A 16,325-nucleotide genomic window follows, 5' to 3' on the forward strand; every position below is an offset into this window, starting at 1 on the left:
GATTAAGATCGATAAAGGTCTACGCTTTCTAAAAGTTCGTCATGAGATATTATTGTTATTCCAGATTCCGAAAAAATTAATATTTGACATTCTATTCTAATACTTAAAATAAAAAATTGTTGGAAGGCACGAATCAGCCATACAAGCATTTTTAAACGTTAACAATGTACAACATTGCGTCATTCCAAATCTTTTTACGTACACCGTTTACATTCATTAATAAAAACGAAGTCCAGCCAATAATCTCTTCGATAAAAGTTAAATTTGTACAAAGACCTGGTATTTTTATTTGTATATTGGATAGAATCGTTCATCAATACGTAGCATTATACGCCAATTCGTTATTTATACAATAATTAGATTGTTATTGAACAAATAAGAAATTGATAGTTTCTCATGAAATATCTATGCGAACATGTTATTCTTACTGAGGTAGGTAGCAAAAAATGTGATTACAGGCAGGTCATATCTGATAAAGACACGCAGTTTATCAGCGATTAAAGATCACGCTATATCACGTTATTATATAAATGACTAATGTTTCCCGCGTTTTCTTATAAACACGAAACTCATCCTCCGTGTTCTGTTACAATAATACGAATTGTAGGAATTAACTATAGAATACATCGTCTATACTTACATTCCAAGTCAATATAGGTAATGTGTTTTAAAAATGATCAGATTCACAGCACGTGACGAACACATTTTAAACCTGGTGTTCGAACGAATTTCTCGACGAATTGACGCATCAATGTCGTGGGACGGACAGTACTGATTTTTATTTGAAAAACCGGCACCGCAGCCGCTTACCTATAATGATTTTAGAGAAAATCCCTACTGCTGCGAAGGTTATACTGCTCGCGATGTTCCAAAGGCTGCTCGTATTTCGAAGCTTCGGTATAATCCATTTAATGTCGTACATCGCACTGTTTCACGCTAACTGGATCGAAGGAAAAAATAACAGTGCGACACTTTTTCCGGACGATTGGGAAGCGCCTTCCCCGCGAGAAACCCTCTACTCTTTCGTAACTCACGACAACCATCTTCGTGCCAACTTCACGCCATATTTCCCGATAATCATCACGTGGTTGGCCGAAGACCACCGAACACGTACGAAATCTCCCGACAATAATGAATTATTTATCATTTAATTATTATTCAATCTGAACTCGTATTTGGATACTTGTTGGTCTCATTAATAATGTGCAAAATTGCAAACGTACTACTCATGTTTTAATGATAGAACAAGATGGTATGTGTAAATTATACTTTTTCTGTAATAACACAGTAGTGCCGATGTACATACGTAAATTCATGATCATCAACCGGTCCTAATTCTTTGACTGTGTAACGTACTTTTATGTACAACCTATAATATTAATCTCAGGGTGTCTTAATACGAGAGAAATATGTACATAGTTTTGAAATGACAGTCAATTAGAGGTAAAACAGTATTTATATAGTTCTTATTCATCTATTTACACTGTGGTGTTTTATATTACAACGAACAGGTTCTCATGATGCAAAAAGTGTAGCAATAAGAGGAATACTAATCCGGTATTAATAAACAAGAAGAGAAAAAGGAAAGGAAATCCGGAAAAGACTATCATGAGCTCATAATACGAACTCGCGCATACTTACGAGAAATGTGATACTAGGAACGGCTTCATTTCGTTTTCTTCGTCAGCGAGCGAAGAATTTCAGTGAAAGGATAATAAAGTAAGACGGTTAAATAAATGCGAATACCGCAGACCGACCGATTCACCGCTTGCCAACGGTGGTAAGCAAATTTATGATCATATTATCCTAAACGGTGGCAACACGGTCTCGTTAGCGCGACTCGAAAATTGCGAGGATATACATTATAATAATCGCGGCACGCTCCGCGACTACGTGATAGCGAAATGTTCCAGGAGATCGCAGATAACCGTTCACGGGTCGAACGGGCGTACAATAAGACGTGGATGATGTCCACGTTAGGGTGCCTGTTGGCAGTGACGGTGCATTCGCGATGTCAGTTGAACACCTATCAGAAGCTGGTACAACTTACGAGAAAGAACGCGGAGGAACGAACGCGGTTTATGAACGGACGTGGGGGCAGGAGGAGGCGTACACGACGATCGAGTACATACATTAGTAGCATCGGGTTAAGTTCGTGCACGCGGGGAAAGAAAGGACGAAGCACAAGCACAAGTACGGGAGCATCGAGGAAGGTGAAAAGAAGGGAAAAGGTACAATGATGCGAAGCGAAGTCTCGCTGGCCGCGCGGGAGGGATGAGAAGGAGAATGTCCGGTGGCATGTGGGAAGTGGGGGTCTGACGCGAGCGGAGAAGCAACTAGTCGAAGGTGCGCCGGGATGGGGGGAAAAGGGCCTCATCTCGACAGCCAGTCCGATTCGAGTCTCTCGGCTGCGTGTTGCCGTGGCATAGTACGTACCCTTCCAGTTTACAACCGTGGCGAGGATACCTTGAAACATCGTACTCAGGTGAATCGTGTACCATTCGAGAATCGACCACGAAGTGTCTTTTTCGCGAGGTACTACACGTTTTCCGTTCGGTCACCCTCGCGAGAAAGTCATTCGCGTTTCGTTATATAGTTCAACCGATTCGAGCGAATAGCCGAATTCGGAAAGAACACCAACAATAAACCGATTATCAATATCGTTGTTAGTTGCGTTGAACGCACGATTGGATTCGATCATCGATCGACTTCAGTCAGACAGTAACCTTGAAATGAGATTTCGGACATTGTTATTAGCGCTACCGCCGCAACGCGTTCGTCTCGCGGTAGGCTTCCGACCATTGAACCGCGAACAGTTACCGAACACGTCCGCGAAGTGGTGATGTAAACATTCAAGTGCCGCTGTGAAACACGAGAAACTCGACGTAGTGCGAGAGAAGGAAGGATATCGGAAGAGAGAGAAAAAGATAGGTAAACAGAAAAAAAAGAGCGAGCCGAGCATTCGGCTTGACTCGAAGTGCAGCGTACGGTGATGCCGCGAGGATGCCACCGTCGTCGGTCCTTTCGACACGATATAGGACGTCGCGACGGTACCCCGTGATCCGCCGGGGCCACACGACCCTGTGCCACGACGTAGCTCGGTGCGGTGCAAGTGCAAGTGCAGGTGCAGCTGAAGTGAAGTGGTGCCAGTTCGACGGGAAAGTACGTGCGGTATATTACGCGACGGGGACACGGCGATGCAGCAAGCCAGGAATCCTCCTCGTATCCGTTAAATCGCGAGTGACGTATCCGGGGACAGATCGGTCAACGTGTTCGCGCGTGTCCGCGGCTACGTGCTACGCGGAAGACGTCGTCCTTTGTTCGGGAACGAGCGACGAACCGGTGGTAACAGCCGCGCGCGGAACGGTGAATTCGTATCGCGAAGAGTTCTTGCCAGGCTCGAGCTATCCCGAGCTTCGTGGTTTCAGCATCCCGGCTGCAGCGGAGAGAAAGCAACAGGTATGTATATGTATAAGAGTATATACGTCCCGTATTCTCGGGTGGTTGCACGTTTGTACGATCGCGTTGCCTGTTGGTTCGCGCACGAACGTGCGCATGCTCTTGATCGAAGATCTTGCCGTGCAATACATATACATACGTATGTACGCCAGGGCGAACCGGTGACTATGTGTGTACGTGTCTTTCATCGCGGAAGAAACTCCAGTTTGGTTAGAACGAGGCGAGGTCGCCCTCCCCGTGCCCCTACGCGCATACAAGTTTTGCTACTTTTGTGTTTCTCTGCCTTTGAATAGGACGATCGTGCAAGATACATGGGTATACACGAATGAATATGCTTCTTTTATTCCGTACCAAATGTTGCACAGTAATTATGAGAGACGTTGTGACGATCCGTGTCATTCTTCTCTGTTATGCCAGTTCGATTGGTTAGCATTGACGTTAATTAAACGTCATATACTCGTCGAATGAACTGAACGCGAAACAAAGTTACTTTGATCGAGCCGTTGCTCGTTAATGAAAATTTACGTCCTCGTTCGACCGCTTCGCCCTCGCGTTTCGGAAGTTCACCGAACACCACTTCGATTCGATATTTTGTCCCTAACGGTTAAAGGCAACTGGTGTCGTAAAATCCCACGATGGGAGCCGCGTGTCGATTTCGAATACGACGAATTTTACCTCAGAGATCTTAATTAAGATTAGAATCATGGTCGTCGTTAGTTGCACGGAAATATTAATAAGGTAACTGTGCCATCAGCCAAGTTTTTAAGGCACGGTGAAAACTTATCAGATAAATAGAAGAAGTATAGAAAATTCAATTACTACTTTCTTATGCAACCTGTTTCCTAATTATTCAGTCAAGTTTACCTTAATAATTAAACTAAACGTATCATATGTTAGCTCGCGCGGGAACTGGGCCTCGTTTCGAATTACGATGGACCATCGGTTCGTTCTGGAGAATTTTAATTGGTCGTTTCACGAATTATACAGCATTACGGGTAAAGGACTCTTCGCGACCGTTTGCTATCGTATCCATTAACATACCTCGGTTCGCCCTATCGTTTCCGTTGCACGCTAGCGACGAACGTTTAATCGTTAACGACGCAAAAAGATACTAATTACAGCAACCTGCAGCCACTTCTTTCGCTCACCGTGTGCCAACCCGTAGCCCACTTTCCTTATTTTCCCGTGCTTTCCTTTCGGCCAGCTGTGGATAGCAATTACGACAACTTAGAGTAATTATCGTCGTTTATTCGGTCCCGCGAACTCGACGTTGGAAATTGCTAATGCCTCGTTCGCGAGCCTACCTCGAAACACTTCCTCGCGATACGGCTATATTATTATTATTATTATTATTATTATTATTATTGCAATTATACCAGAATTATATCATAATCGTAAGGAATCAACTTGCATGTAATTGGATTGCCAGTTTAGATTTAATATACATTAATTTAAAAAAACTGTATTCTCCAGTTCCGTAGTTTTGCTTGGTGAACCACTAGCGTGGAACATATGTATGCAGACGATTCGACGCTATATGTATATTCGAAGCGCATTAGGCGATAAGATTCAGAGGGAAAGCACACGGAGATGGGAATGTCGATCCGCGACAGAATCTCGGTCAACGTAGTAATAAGGTTATTGTACGCGCCGCTAGAACGCTAATTGCAACTGGGAACCGACAATGAGAAAGTCGTGCCGGGTATGTTGTTTAAATGTCACAGATACGGCGGATACGATCCCGTAAACAGGCAAAGAAAATGATTCGGTACATTAACCCGTTTGCGTCATTACCTTACATATACATACGCACAATTTTTATAGCTATTTTTATCAAGTAGTTGTACAGAGCCATGATTTACAATTGTATTTTATGGTAAGTGCATAAAAAGTTTTCTTTAATCTCTCTCTCTCTCTCTCTCTTAAATCAATAAATAATTATTTATATTAAATGTAAGCCATATACGAATATTTATGACTGGTAGGAGATGATGCAAATGGGTTAATCCTCCAATTCCACGTGTAATACGTGCAAGGTGCAATTGTATCGAGTGGCGAAGTAGCCGTGCGCCACGACTTAATCGTTTTTCCCCTGTCCTTCGCGATTTTACAGACCGTGGCACGTGACAGTCGCAAGACCATGAGCGACCTTGTAGTTCCTGTCACGGTCTTTCATAAAAGTCCCGCCGGTTCGGATCGCCTTATTGCACGTCGGGGGTCGTGTAATGACGCTGTGGTTAAACTCCTTGTTCTTTATTTTCCTCCGATGCCAATTTCTGTGTATGCCTACCGTGCGCTGCTATGATCGACCTTCGATGTTACCCTCCTTCGAACTCCTCCTCGGCAGACGATCCTTCCTTGATCTCAGAATTTATTCAGCTGTCTTTTATGAAAACAATTCAATTTTAAGTAACGAAATTGGATTCGTTGATGGTGTGAGTTGCTTGAGAATAAATGCGGATCTGCGCTTGATGAAGCAGTGAACTGATTCTCAGTATATCCATTGCGGATAATGAACGAGTTCTTTTAAAGTTTTCGGTTAATTTCATAATCCCTTTCCTCTGCAATCTCCAATTTCGTTTTATCGGCTGTGACCGAAACCGATGAGAAAATAAGGAAACAAAATTTGAATAGCCGATCACGCTAAACGGTGGGATAACTTATCGGCTTTCGTTTACGGTGGTTTTGTTTCGTTGCCACGCACGCACAGCTGCACCATTATTTTTGATCGCGTATCTCCGAGAGGGGGAAATATTTATAATGCCCACGTCGAAAAAAGGCGAGCAACAAGAGATCCCCGGGCGTTTCAAAGAATACAAGGATATCGGGTCGGTGTGTAGCAGAGTTGGATAAAATACTATTCTAAATAGTAAGTCATCAATAATCCAATTTATTTCCTTTATTTTCAATATTATTGTTGCATATACCTCCACGATGTTGGCTTTTAAGTCAGGGAGTAAATGCAAAAATCGCGTTGCTTGTGGGATGACTCAATCTTCTAAATAAGATTGAAATATTTCATGGAAGAATATTACAATGAAAATATTTGATTTGTCGAAATATTCTATTCTATTTGCAATACTATTTTATTTAAATCGACCAGAAATCAATAAATTTATTTCACTAAATCTTATTCAGGACTATATAAAATAAAATTGTGCCAGCGTTTCGCACAATTTTGTTTTACACTTTAATAAAATTTCTATAGAAGGTGTAATTACGTGGTGTCGGTTAATCGACGGTGATCGAAGAACGCGGGACACATCGGTTTACTCGTTAATTACCGCCTCCCATTATTAATTCGAGCACAGCGTAATCGCTCGTGTCCCTCCCTATTAGATAGCGCCTTTAATTAATTATTTTCGCGGCAACGAAGCTCGTTGCGGGCCGGCAGAAAATAGCAGGTTGCTCGTTTGAAAAATGCGCCAGCGTGCCATACAAGAGGGAGTTATGGGAAACGAGTATGACAAGATGGTACAGTGTATTCTTAAATTTGAGCAAGATTGATCACCGAAGCGAGTATAACAATTTCAGGATACTACGCGCACGTTTATGAAACGTGCAGAGCGGACCGTGTAAACGAGATCAGATATTTAGGTGATTTTTTTTCAGACTATGCCACCCGGTATGTCGATTCGATCGGTCGAACCGTTAAACGAATCATTTGTCTGATTTAATAACGCATCGGCGAAGTTTGATCGCCATTCGATTATAATTCACGTTAATTATTGTAATTTATGGTAATGGGCAGATGTTTAAACCTTTTACTTGTTCGTTGGGTGTGGTACTTTTTTGTAAAAATGAAAGATCGCGAGTGCGACGCGATTTACATGAATACGGAGACAGGTTCTCGTGACTGATCACATTTTGGTTGAGACAAAGTATAATGGCGTGCAAAATGATGTGTAACTGCCATAACTCAATTTTTTCACTTCGCTCGCATGAATCATACTGCGGGAGACAGAGAATTCAGAAAAATTATCCTTTGTTTCAGAATGCTGTCACCCGGTCAAGACGGCCAGTCGAACAGTTACTCGCAGCACAATAATGTCGTTCTCCAAGGTGCACCCTGTGGTCAGTGTCGAGATTTATGCCCGGCTGGATACGTGCCCCACTTTTGGCGGTGAGTAATCAGACGTATTTTGCATACATTAAGTCGTTCACCGGTGAGAAACGCTCCTGAACGTGCCTGCTAAAACCACGGGATCCGTTTCGCTTTGCTGCGTTTTCGACGAAAGCGCAAGTTATACATGCATACATGTATGTCCCAAAGCGTGAAGGAATGCCTTCTTTCTTAATCTTTACTGGGAAAGTTATCCACTTTTCATTACGCGTATAATGGAATCTTGTTTATGAGAGTGGATCTTGTTACGTGGTTCGCATGACAGCGTTTCATGAGTCGAGGTCAATAGACTCTTATCTATAAAACAGTTGTAGTTTTTGTCATTAATTGATATTTCGATAGCCTGCCTGCTTTACTGTACGCAACGAAAGACAAATGGAGGGAGCTGCGTTTATTTCAACGCTTTAACGTCTCACGGAGACGATCATTATGCGGTGATACTGACCGAAACGATTACGATTACGGGAAAAATTGCTGATCGCGCGATCGATGGCGACGCAGCGCGCGTAAATACTCGCATAATACCGCGGGACGCACGCGATCTCTCTTTGATTTTCCCCGGCCGGCGATACCACTTGTCGGAAAGCAAAAGTAAAACGCTTGCGATCGGTGAAACGCGGCGAATAGGCTTGCCGCGATAGAAAAAGGTAGAAATAGAGATGAACAGGTTGGAAACGGAAAATTATCGGGAGTCGCGATGGGGAGAGGAGCAGAGGGAAAATACCGGAGGTGCAGGATACGCGCGGCTGGCTTAGTCACGATCGAGCGATCTATAAAACGAAGAAGCGCGGTGTCGTCGTCGTCGTCGTCGTCGTCTCCGTTCTGCCAGGGTACCCAACCTTCGTATAAAACCGATGCGTGTTACGTGGACTGGTCTCGTGACAGCTTCGTTCCCCGCGTTGATAACGTATAATGTTGTCAGCCAGTCTTCGCGACGTCTTCCTACTCTTCAAACAAGAAGTATCTTAATGCAAATCAAGTTAAAATTATGTAGCCGAGTATTTGTTAATGAGGACGACTGAAAACGCTTCGGGGGTAAATGCATTCATATAAAATAATTAGATGTGATAGGCTCTTGAATATATTTCTATAATAACATTTTCATATGCATCCACTTGTTTACAAGTCTCGAAGCTTTAATTACTTTAACCGGTTCGGCGCAGTTTAGTATGAATTACGAGGAGCTCGGTACTTAAGATTTCAGAAGGATCTTTGACTAATACCAAAAATTTCCCACAATTCTACTCAATTATCCCTTCGCGTTCATAGAATCCTTGGCGTGAAACGCGTTCAGATTGGTAGAACGTGTTGTGCAAATAACGGGGGGTCGATTTCCCGTGGGCTAGCCGGTCACGGGGTTGGTGGTTAAAGTATAAGGCGGTCGAGGCGCGCAGAAACGCGGGGGGAAGTAAAGGGGATATCGAAAGAGGGCAAAAGGAAAGGTTTCCTCTCGGCTTCGGGTCGCAGGGTCGGCTGGTCGGTCTCACGCGAGGCCTGCGTGCAACGAGACCGGCCGAGATGGGCCGTTCCAAGACGAATCGGCTAGCAACCGAGTCAAACCGACGAGAAAGAAGGAGAAAGAGAGTGTGTGCACCACCGACTCGCCAAACGATCAGACGCCGGGGGAGAGGGATGTGTATGTTGGTCTGTAATTAACATACCGAGCCCTCTCCCCCTCCCTCTTGCAAAGTTGGCCCGTCGGTTCGCGGGTTCACCGAGACTCCTCGGTTCTTCCTCCAGAAAGCTTTGTTCGACCCTCTGCCGTTATTATAGCTTCGATTTCTCGATACGATTTTCCATATAAAATTTACCAAAAACAAATGCTGTGAACAGCAATTTGTTAGGATTCTATAATAATTATGTCAAGTATGTCTTTACTGTTGTTATCTACGGTTGTGATATCGTGGCTGGCTTTCCATTCCTGTTTCGGTCGCAATGAACGCGCGTACCATGTAACCAGAGTTTCTAGTTTATTAGAGGACACCGGTTTAATTAACGTCCAATTGGTACACGCTTGTAAATCATAAAGGGATCAATGAAGCACCTTGTTAACTGTACTCGCATGCCGTTTATGGTTATTCTCGTTGGAGTCGTCAGTACTTCGGGGTCAATCGGTCTGTGTGTCTGATCGGAAACGAACAATTCTACTTGCCCGTACAAGTGAACCGGACTAGTAACGCTGTTCTTAGAACTCGATAAATCTCAACTCCAGCAACTCCCGAGCACTACGTAAATATATCTCCTTCTTCTTGTCTCGCGTTCTCAACCTCGCGTACCATTTATTATTTTTATAATTAACATCGTTTGTTGAACTGAGGGAAAATTGAAGGGAGTAATTCTCGACCGACTTTACACGAATTAGCGCCAGCTCTAAACGTGATCGGAAACGGTACAGCCGGGAGTAACGTTACGAAAATCACGGTGTCCTATTGTTCACGAGACGCTTCACCGTTCGTTGCCTCTGTCGTGATTAACATCATTTGCCGAGGTTCCCCGGGAGGGGTGTGTACTCGTTAGGATCATTAAGGTTCTTACGCTCGGTACGAGCCATCGCGTCGACGCGTTTGACAGAACGTGTAATCAACAACGAGCATCACCACGAGGTTATGGGTCCCCTCGTCAACGCGTTCCAATAGCTGTGCACGCTACGCACGTTTACGTAGCTATGTACCTCTACGTATGCACAATGTGCATTATTCGTCGTCGAAGACAGATGTTGTACTAAAACCCGATGAAATACGATTCCCCCCGTCTTGACTGAAAAAAAGTCTCGGCTCCGAGTTTGAATACGCATGTATGTTGCAATTTATTTGCATCGTGCATCGCTGGCTATAAATAATCAAAATTAATAGGGTATTTCATGTAATAATTGTTTTAATGTTCAGTACAATTTTTGCATCTGTGTTCCATATTATGATAACGCCTATACGTTAAATATGCAAATAGTTTAAGTAAAGGAGAACAGAGAGAATGATAAGAACGAGCAGAGAAGTCATTTTAAGGCATTCGCATCGCCGCTCGAAATCGTCAAACTCGATCGCGGCTTTATCTTTTCAATTTCGCAGTATTCTTATCGGTGCCGGTTCTTAGAAGCCTGGAATTATCTTCGGCGGCAGAAGAGGATGCTGCTCGTTACCCGAGGATTTATTTTAAAAAGAAAGGCGACTCTTGTTGGTGGTCGGCGCCAGCTAAAGTGGATAGGGTTAAAGCGACTCCGGCGCGTTCGTCAAAATGAAGGCTTTCTATCTTTCGCTGTTTTTTCGTGTCCCATTCGCGCGTGGGCCATACAGGCTTGGAAGTCGGGCGACTTATCTAAGCTTAATCTGGCTGGGTATTTTTATCGGAGGTCTTGAACGTTTTACTTTAGAAGATTATAGTCTTCCGATGTTACCTTCCATGTTATGTTTATTGCCGGGTAGATTACGCCGGGATATAAAAATTATCCTCGTGTCTCGGTTTTTTGTCTTCTATTTATTTTGCCTCTTCTTGCCTTTCGAGCATTTTTACTTTAATAGGAAGTATTAAACTGCCATATACAATCAAAACGAGAATTCATAGTAAACTGGTATTACATTATATCAATTGTTATACGAAACGTTTCAATAATTATTATTATATAAAATATTGTGTCAAGTTCCATGGTGTGAATGGGTTAAGTTGAAATAATTATACTGGCTATAGAAGTTGACGATGATAAACGGTTTTACCCGGTGCCGAAAAAGCATGGCCCTAAAAGTTCAGCCGATTTCTTCACGTTCATCGAACCGGCTACGAAAAGGGTTAGAAGAGAAAAAGAATGTCGCTTCGCGTCGCGGGTTTCGTACGCGTGCCGCAAAAACTTGAAGACCTTTGGTTCCTCTTGTCCGCAACCCGTTTTCTCGCTCGACGAGCTCGTCGCTCTTCTTTCGATGCATATACGTTCGAACGCGACCGGTGCAGTTTCACTTGTCGGTGCATCGCTCTTCTCGCGGTTTCTTCTTCGAGATCGGTCCATATGCAAGCACCATCCGTTTCGTCCGTCCGCCTTTCTTCCCATCTTGAGTTTCTTCCGTCGGCTTCTTTCAAAGCCAGAAAAAGATATTCATGTTTCACATATTTGTATAGTTGATCTGCTGGATTTGCTTAAAACTTTGGAGGTATTTTTTAAAATCTTTCAGTCCCTTTGTGTTTGTCCGGCTCTTATCGAGCTTACAATTAGTTTAGTCCTCTTCGATTTTGTACGATTCCAGTTGGTCGTATCCACCGGTTAAATCCAATCGAATTATGTTTATCTCGAATTTTATCGAGCGATTCGAGATAGAACGCGAATTCCGTTGAATTCGAGAGGCAAAGTTATGCGATTCTCGCCGGAACGACGCCGCTTTTGCACGGAATCATTTTTACAGAGAAGAATCTGGCCACTTTTTCTGACTCTTTCGGCCCACCTTTCTATACCCGGTCCGCGTCGTGTCCTGCCTTTTACGGTACACGCTGCCCGGCCTCGGAAGCCGCTAATTAGCTTCGCTCGCGTTCATCTCTGAACATTTAATCGCTCCGGATATATTCAGACTCGCCGTTCTGGTTTACTCGGATCGGGGTTACTTTGCTTCCGAGCCATCGAAAAATGTTCGCAGGAAAATAAACTATATATACTTAACGCAAGTATATGTAATATAATCTCAGTTGGACGAGTCTCATCTCTCAATCGAATGCTTGAAAAATTTAACGAGACGACGTATAAGTGTTAAATGAACATCTCACGTAAGACAAGTGGATCATAAATACGCACGAATTTAAAGTGATCGATAAAACCCGGTTGCCTTGAGATATCGGGAACCGTAAAGGCGACGATAAACAGGCTCGTAAAATCGGTAGTACGTGGCACCCGTTACGAAATCCCAGTTTCATGCCGAAATATTTTCAATCTCTCATCATCATGGAACTTTCTCGATCGGCCGACTTTCCGCGTCCAGAAAGGAGAAGAGAGTCTCAGTCGTGGACATGAACGTGGGATTTATCGGAATATTAAATAAAATGTCATATTTTATATGAGACAACTATTTCATATTGTATAATAATATAATATTAGATAAGAATATTCAAAAGTAGAACAGGTTTTTTATCTTTATGCATTTTATTGTATATCCAGTCGCATTTTGAGCGTTCAACTTTCGTATATATTCAGTCGCTGTTATTTTATCATATATTATATAAAAAATTATGAATATTATGTAATTTTAAATGAAACCATGGCTTCGAGGGTTAACAGCTTTCGCGCTTTCCGCGTTGGATCTTGATGGACACGCAGAATTAACCCTCTCGGCCCGTTGTGTCCTCAGCCATCAGCCCGACCGGCTATTCTGTGCATGCATGTATCATTAAGTATAGTTATTGGGGAGAATGTATCCGCTTCGCTGGTGTCGCCGATGTCTGTCGTGATAATTGGCGTGGTTAACACCGTGGTTATATGCATGTTTATTTGTGAATGGCCGATTGCTGGTTTCAGATCTCGGATCACTGCTATTCATTTTACGAGCTTCGTTTTTCGGTGCTCATAGCGTTATAGGAATCATTACACGAAGATAAATCTGTACAAAAGTCTAATGCGCGGTTGGGCCAGTGGTTACGTTTACATTGAAATATTCTGACGGGGTTTATAATTATCAGCAGGCTGAGAATCTTATGCATTTTTAAGGAATTTAGTTATACATATAGGAAATGTAATGATAAGATTCACATCGTCGTCTGTTATGGGATGAAAAAAATTTCTTATTACATTCCATTTTTAAAATTGATACAGCGAAACGTTTAATTTGCCTAAAATCCGGTGTCTAATTATGACACAGGGTATATGTACATAAGTATAAGGTGGCCTCGGTTTCATTCGAGGAAGGTAGTGCAGCTGGAAAGGGGCCAAGCAGATTCAGGGAAGGCTCATTAAGCTACATCAGTAAAGAGAAAGGCGATGGTACAGTTAAAACTCTGACAGTTTTTCGTGGACGTTCGTTAGCGCGATGCGAGGCATGGTCAGAATGCGATGAAAACGCGACCCCCGAGTAAAATCGCGCTACCCCCGCGCGCAGTGACCGAGCGGTAGCACGCGCGGAATGCGACAAAACTCGATTCCGCGGCCTTTTTTCCGGCTCGTTACACGACTGACAATCGGAGAGAACGATTTAGCTGGAATCGCGGGCTCGTTGGCGGTCGGTCACGTACCCGCTAGCATCCCCCTCCCTCTCCCAGTCCCGGTCCCCACGATTAGACGCTTTATTAAATATTTCAACCGGCATTACCTTGGACGTGACCACCTTCAAGGGTTTGGAGGTCCATCCACCAGTTCGTTATGCGGTTAGCTTTTTTTTTAAATACCGAGGGGTGAATTTAGAGTTGGCGTACGATGCGGTTTTAAAATGTATACAGTACATCCCCTTTTATTGCATTGAGTTATGGCAATGTAACGTTATAAAGAACTACATGTTTCACATCAGAAAGTCAGTCATATTTAATGAATTTTCGATTTTGATACAGTGTATCTCGTTTGTATGCTAGATTTGCTATGAAATTTTTCAACTCGGGTCACGCGACCATCCGCTACCTCTTGAAAATCGTTAATCGCGTTTAATCGGCAGATTTACGGGTTTTTGCGAGGCTCGCGATGTTCCGCGCTCGACACGTTGTTTACGCGACCGCGTACCAACAGGGTCGTTTGTCAACCGTTAAACACTGGTCACCCTCGCCATCCTCTCCCATTTTCCACCCCTATAGGCCGCGGGCGATACCGAGGCTCTCTTGATTAACGAGACACCCCATATATATCCGGTACACGCCCCCTTCACCCCGTTGTCCATCGCCCAGGGGGGATCGCATTGTTGCATTCGTGCTTTACTGCATATTGCACCGATGCCACGATCGCTATGCTGCCCTCCGACGTTTCCCCGATACTGTTCGCTAGTACTATCATGCATAGTCTATTCACCTGTTTTGTTTATCAACTCCCTAACACGCTCGCCGTCGCGTCGCCAGAAAATTAGGGCCGCGTCATGCTAACCAGTCTGAATAGTTTACTATACATATCTTCCTTTCATTTAATTCTTTTATGTTATGTAGTAACCAGAGAAGTGTATAAAAGAACAGGAATGCGTGAACTTCCAGCTTGTTGTTAAATTAGTTCCGTTTTAATCCGTCTCGATCTGCTTCGATCCGCACCGAGCTGCCCCGATCCGCTTCAATTTGTTCCAATTCGCTCCGTAATAAACCTTTATCGCGACCCGTGATCCGAAAAATTGTGAACCTTCATTGTGAACACGGCCTTAAAACCTCTTTCTAACCTTTCGCAACCCTTTGAGTAATGTGTCTGGTCGGACTTTAACTTGATTCACCTCGCGTTGTCCCCGGCACGCTCTCGTGTTGGCCATCGACTGCTGATCGAATCGATATACGACGCGATAACCACGTTAAACGCCCGTAGAGAATTTCCATACTCGGACAAAATAGATATTTGTCGATTGGACAATCTTTCGCCGAGTACAGCGTGCGATTATTTTCCTATTATTGCGATAATTACAATTGATGAGATACGAGGTCCTGTAGGAAAATTAAATTATACGTTTCGTCGAATTTCTCAACGTTCAGACATGGGTAGTTGTCGTTTTGATCGACTCGAATTTTATTGGTACCATTCGATTCGATCCGTTTGGTTCGTCACAGTTTCGTCCCAGTCCCTTTCGGTTCTTCACGGTTCCGCTTCGTTTCTTCCACTTCCGTTCAATTACTCGCTTCACATTCCGCGATCCAGTTAATTCGAACGCGAGTAGCCAGTATGGCGAACGCTTAAAATCCTTGACGAGCTATCCATTATCCTCCAACTATCCATAAAAATAGATTGAACAACTACCGACGCGGACATTTAAGATCTTAACAAGAACTGTTCATTACCATTTCCCACACAAAATGGATCAAATAACTAGCCAGCAGACAGTTAAAATCCCGCAAGAACCGTTCATTATCATCCACTACGATTGCCTGTAAAAATGATTTCGCGATAATTCTCGACCTCCTAATAACCTTCCTTACCCAACCTTGCCCACCGTTTTCACTACGGACCCTCTCCCTACAATCATCATCACTCGTGCGCCGCCATACCTACCCAATGCACGATGATTACCGCAAAGAAAGAAGTCTCTAACGAAAAGAAGTCGAATTCACGCGCCGGTTACGTGCACACGCGGACCAAACGTTCTCGCATATAACCTCGCTGGTAGTTGAAAAGGAGGCAATAAGGAGGAATCGAGGAGAGCGGAGTCGACTCTTGGTCGGCAATGGTTAAGAGCGAGACAGCGAGGGTGGGAATTAAATGGGGCGGACTCTTGATTAGTTTGCTCGTCCACCCCGTGCTCTGGGCACCCGCCAGTCCCCACGCTTTAATCCAGCATTATGAATATTTTCTCCTCGTCTCACGGATGGACCGAACGAGGGACCATTGAACGAGGAAGTAACACAGTCTGTTTTCGGACACACTTGCTCGGTGTTTGTTACACGTTCCTTCGAATGAGTTTCATTACCATTGTCCCATTTTCTCTTATGAGTACAGTTGGCCCACAGTATTTTTTCATTTATTTACCATATCATATTTCAGTCTCGATGGTAGAAAACTTAATTTAAACAAGAAAATTAATAACTGTGGATTTTTATACAAAAATTTTTATGGTATTGATTTAAAAAATGATTTAGACATTAGAATAATTCAATATGCACGTGGCGCTTC

General features: G+C 43.5%; 2 protein-coding genes across 5 annotated transcripts in view; one reads left to right on the forward strand and one right to left on the reverse strand.

The window, feature by feature from the left end:
• Taz (tafazzin, phospholipid-lysophospholipid transacylase) overlaps positions 1–1,045 on the reverse strand; it is a 6,656-nt gene extending 5,611 nt beyond the window's left edge. Inside the window, exon 1 of one of the 2 annotated variants that reach the window (XM_018030411.2) lies at positions 811–1,045. In XM_018030411.2, coding sequence (XP_017885900.1) covers positions 811–922 — 112 coding nt within the window. In that variant the 5' untranslated portion in view covers positions 923–1,045. Of the gene's footprint in view, positions 1–640; positions 784–810 lie in introns of those variants that run through there. The other variant, XM_026816488.1, reaches the window with a different exon arrangement.
• The window catches only part of LOC108628441 (protein espinas), an 82,633-nt gene that overhangs the window by 1,483 nt on the left and 64,825 nt on the right, over positions 1–16,325 (forward strand). Inside the window, exons 1-4 of one of the 3 annotated variants that reach the window (XM_026816477.1) lie at positions 1,048–1,110; positions 1,512–1,780; positions 1,914–3,459; positions 7,454–7,582. In XM_026816477.1, the coding sequence (XP_026672278.1) occupies positions 7,455–7,582 (128 nt within the window). In that variant the 5' untranslated portion in view covers positions 1,048–1,110; positions 1,512–1,780; positions 1,914–3,459; position 7,454. Of the gene's footprint in view, positions 1–1,047; positions 1,111–1,511; positions 3,460–7,453; positions 7,583–16,325 lie in introns of those variants that run through there. The other 2 variants (XM_018030353.2, XM_026816476.1) reach the window with 2 other exon arrangements.

The sequence above is a fragment of the Ceratina calcarata genome, unplaced genomic scaffold (genome assembly GCF_001652005.2).
Source record: "Ceratina calcarata isolate Rehan_Ccalc_2016 unplaced genomic scaffold, ASM165200v1 scaffold525.2, whole genome shotgun sequence".
NCBI lineage: Eukaryota > Metazoa > Arthropoda > Insecta > Hymenoptera > Apidae > Ceratina > Ceratina calcarata.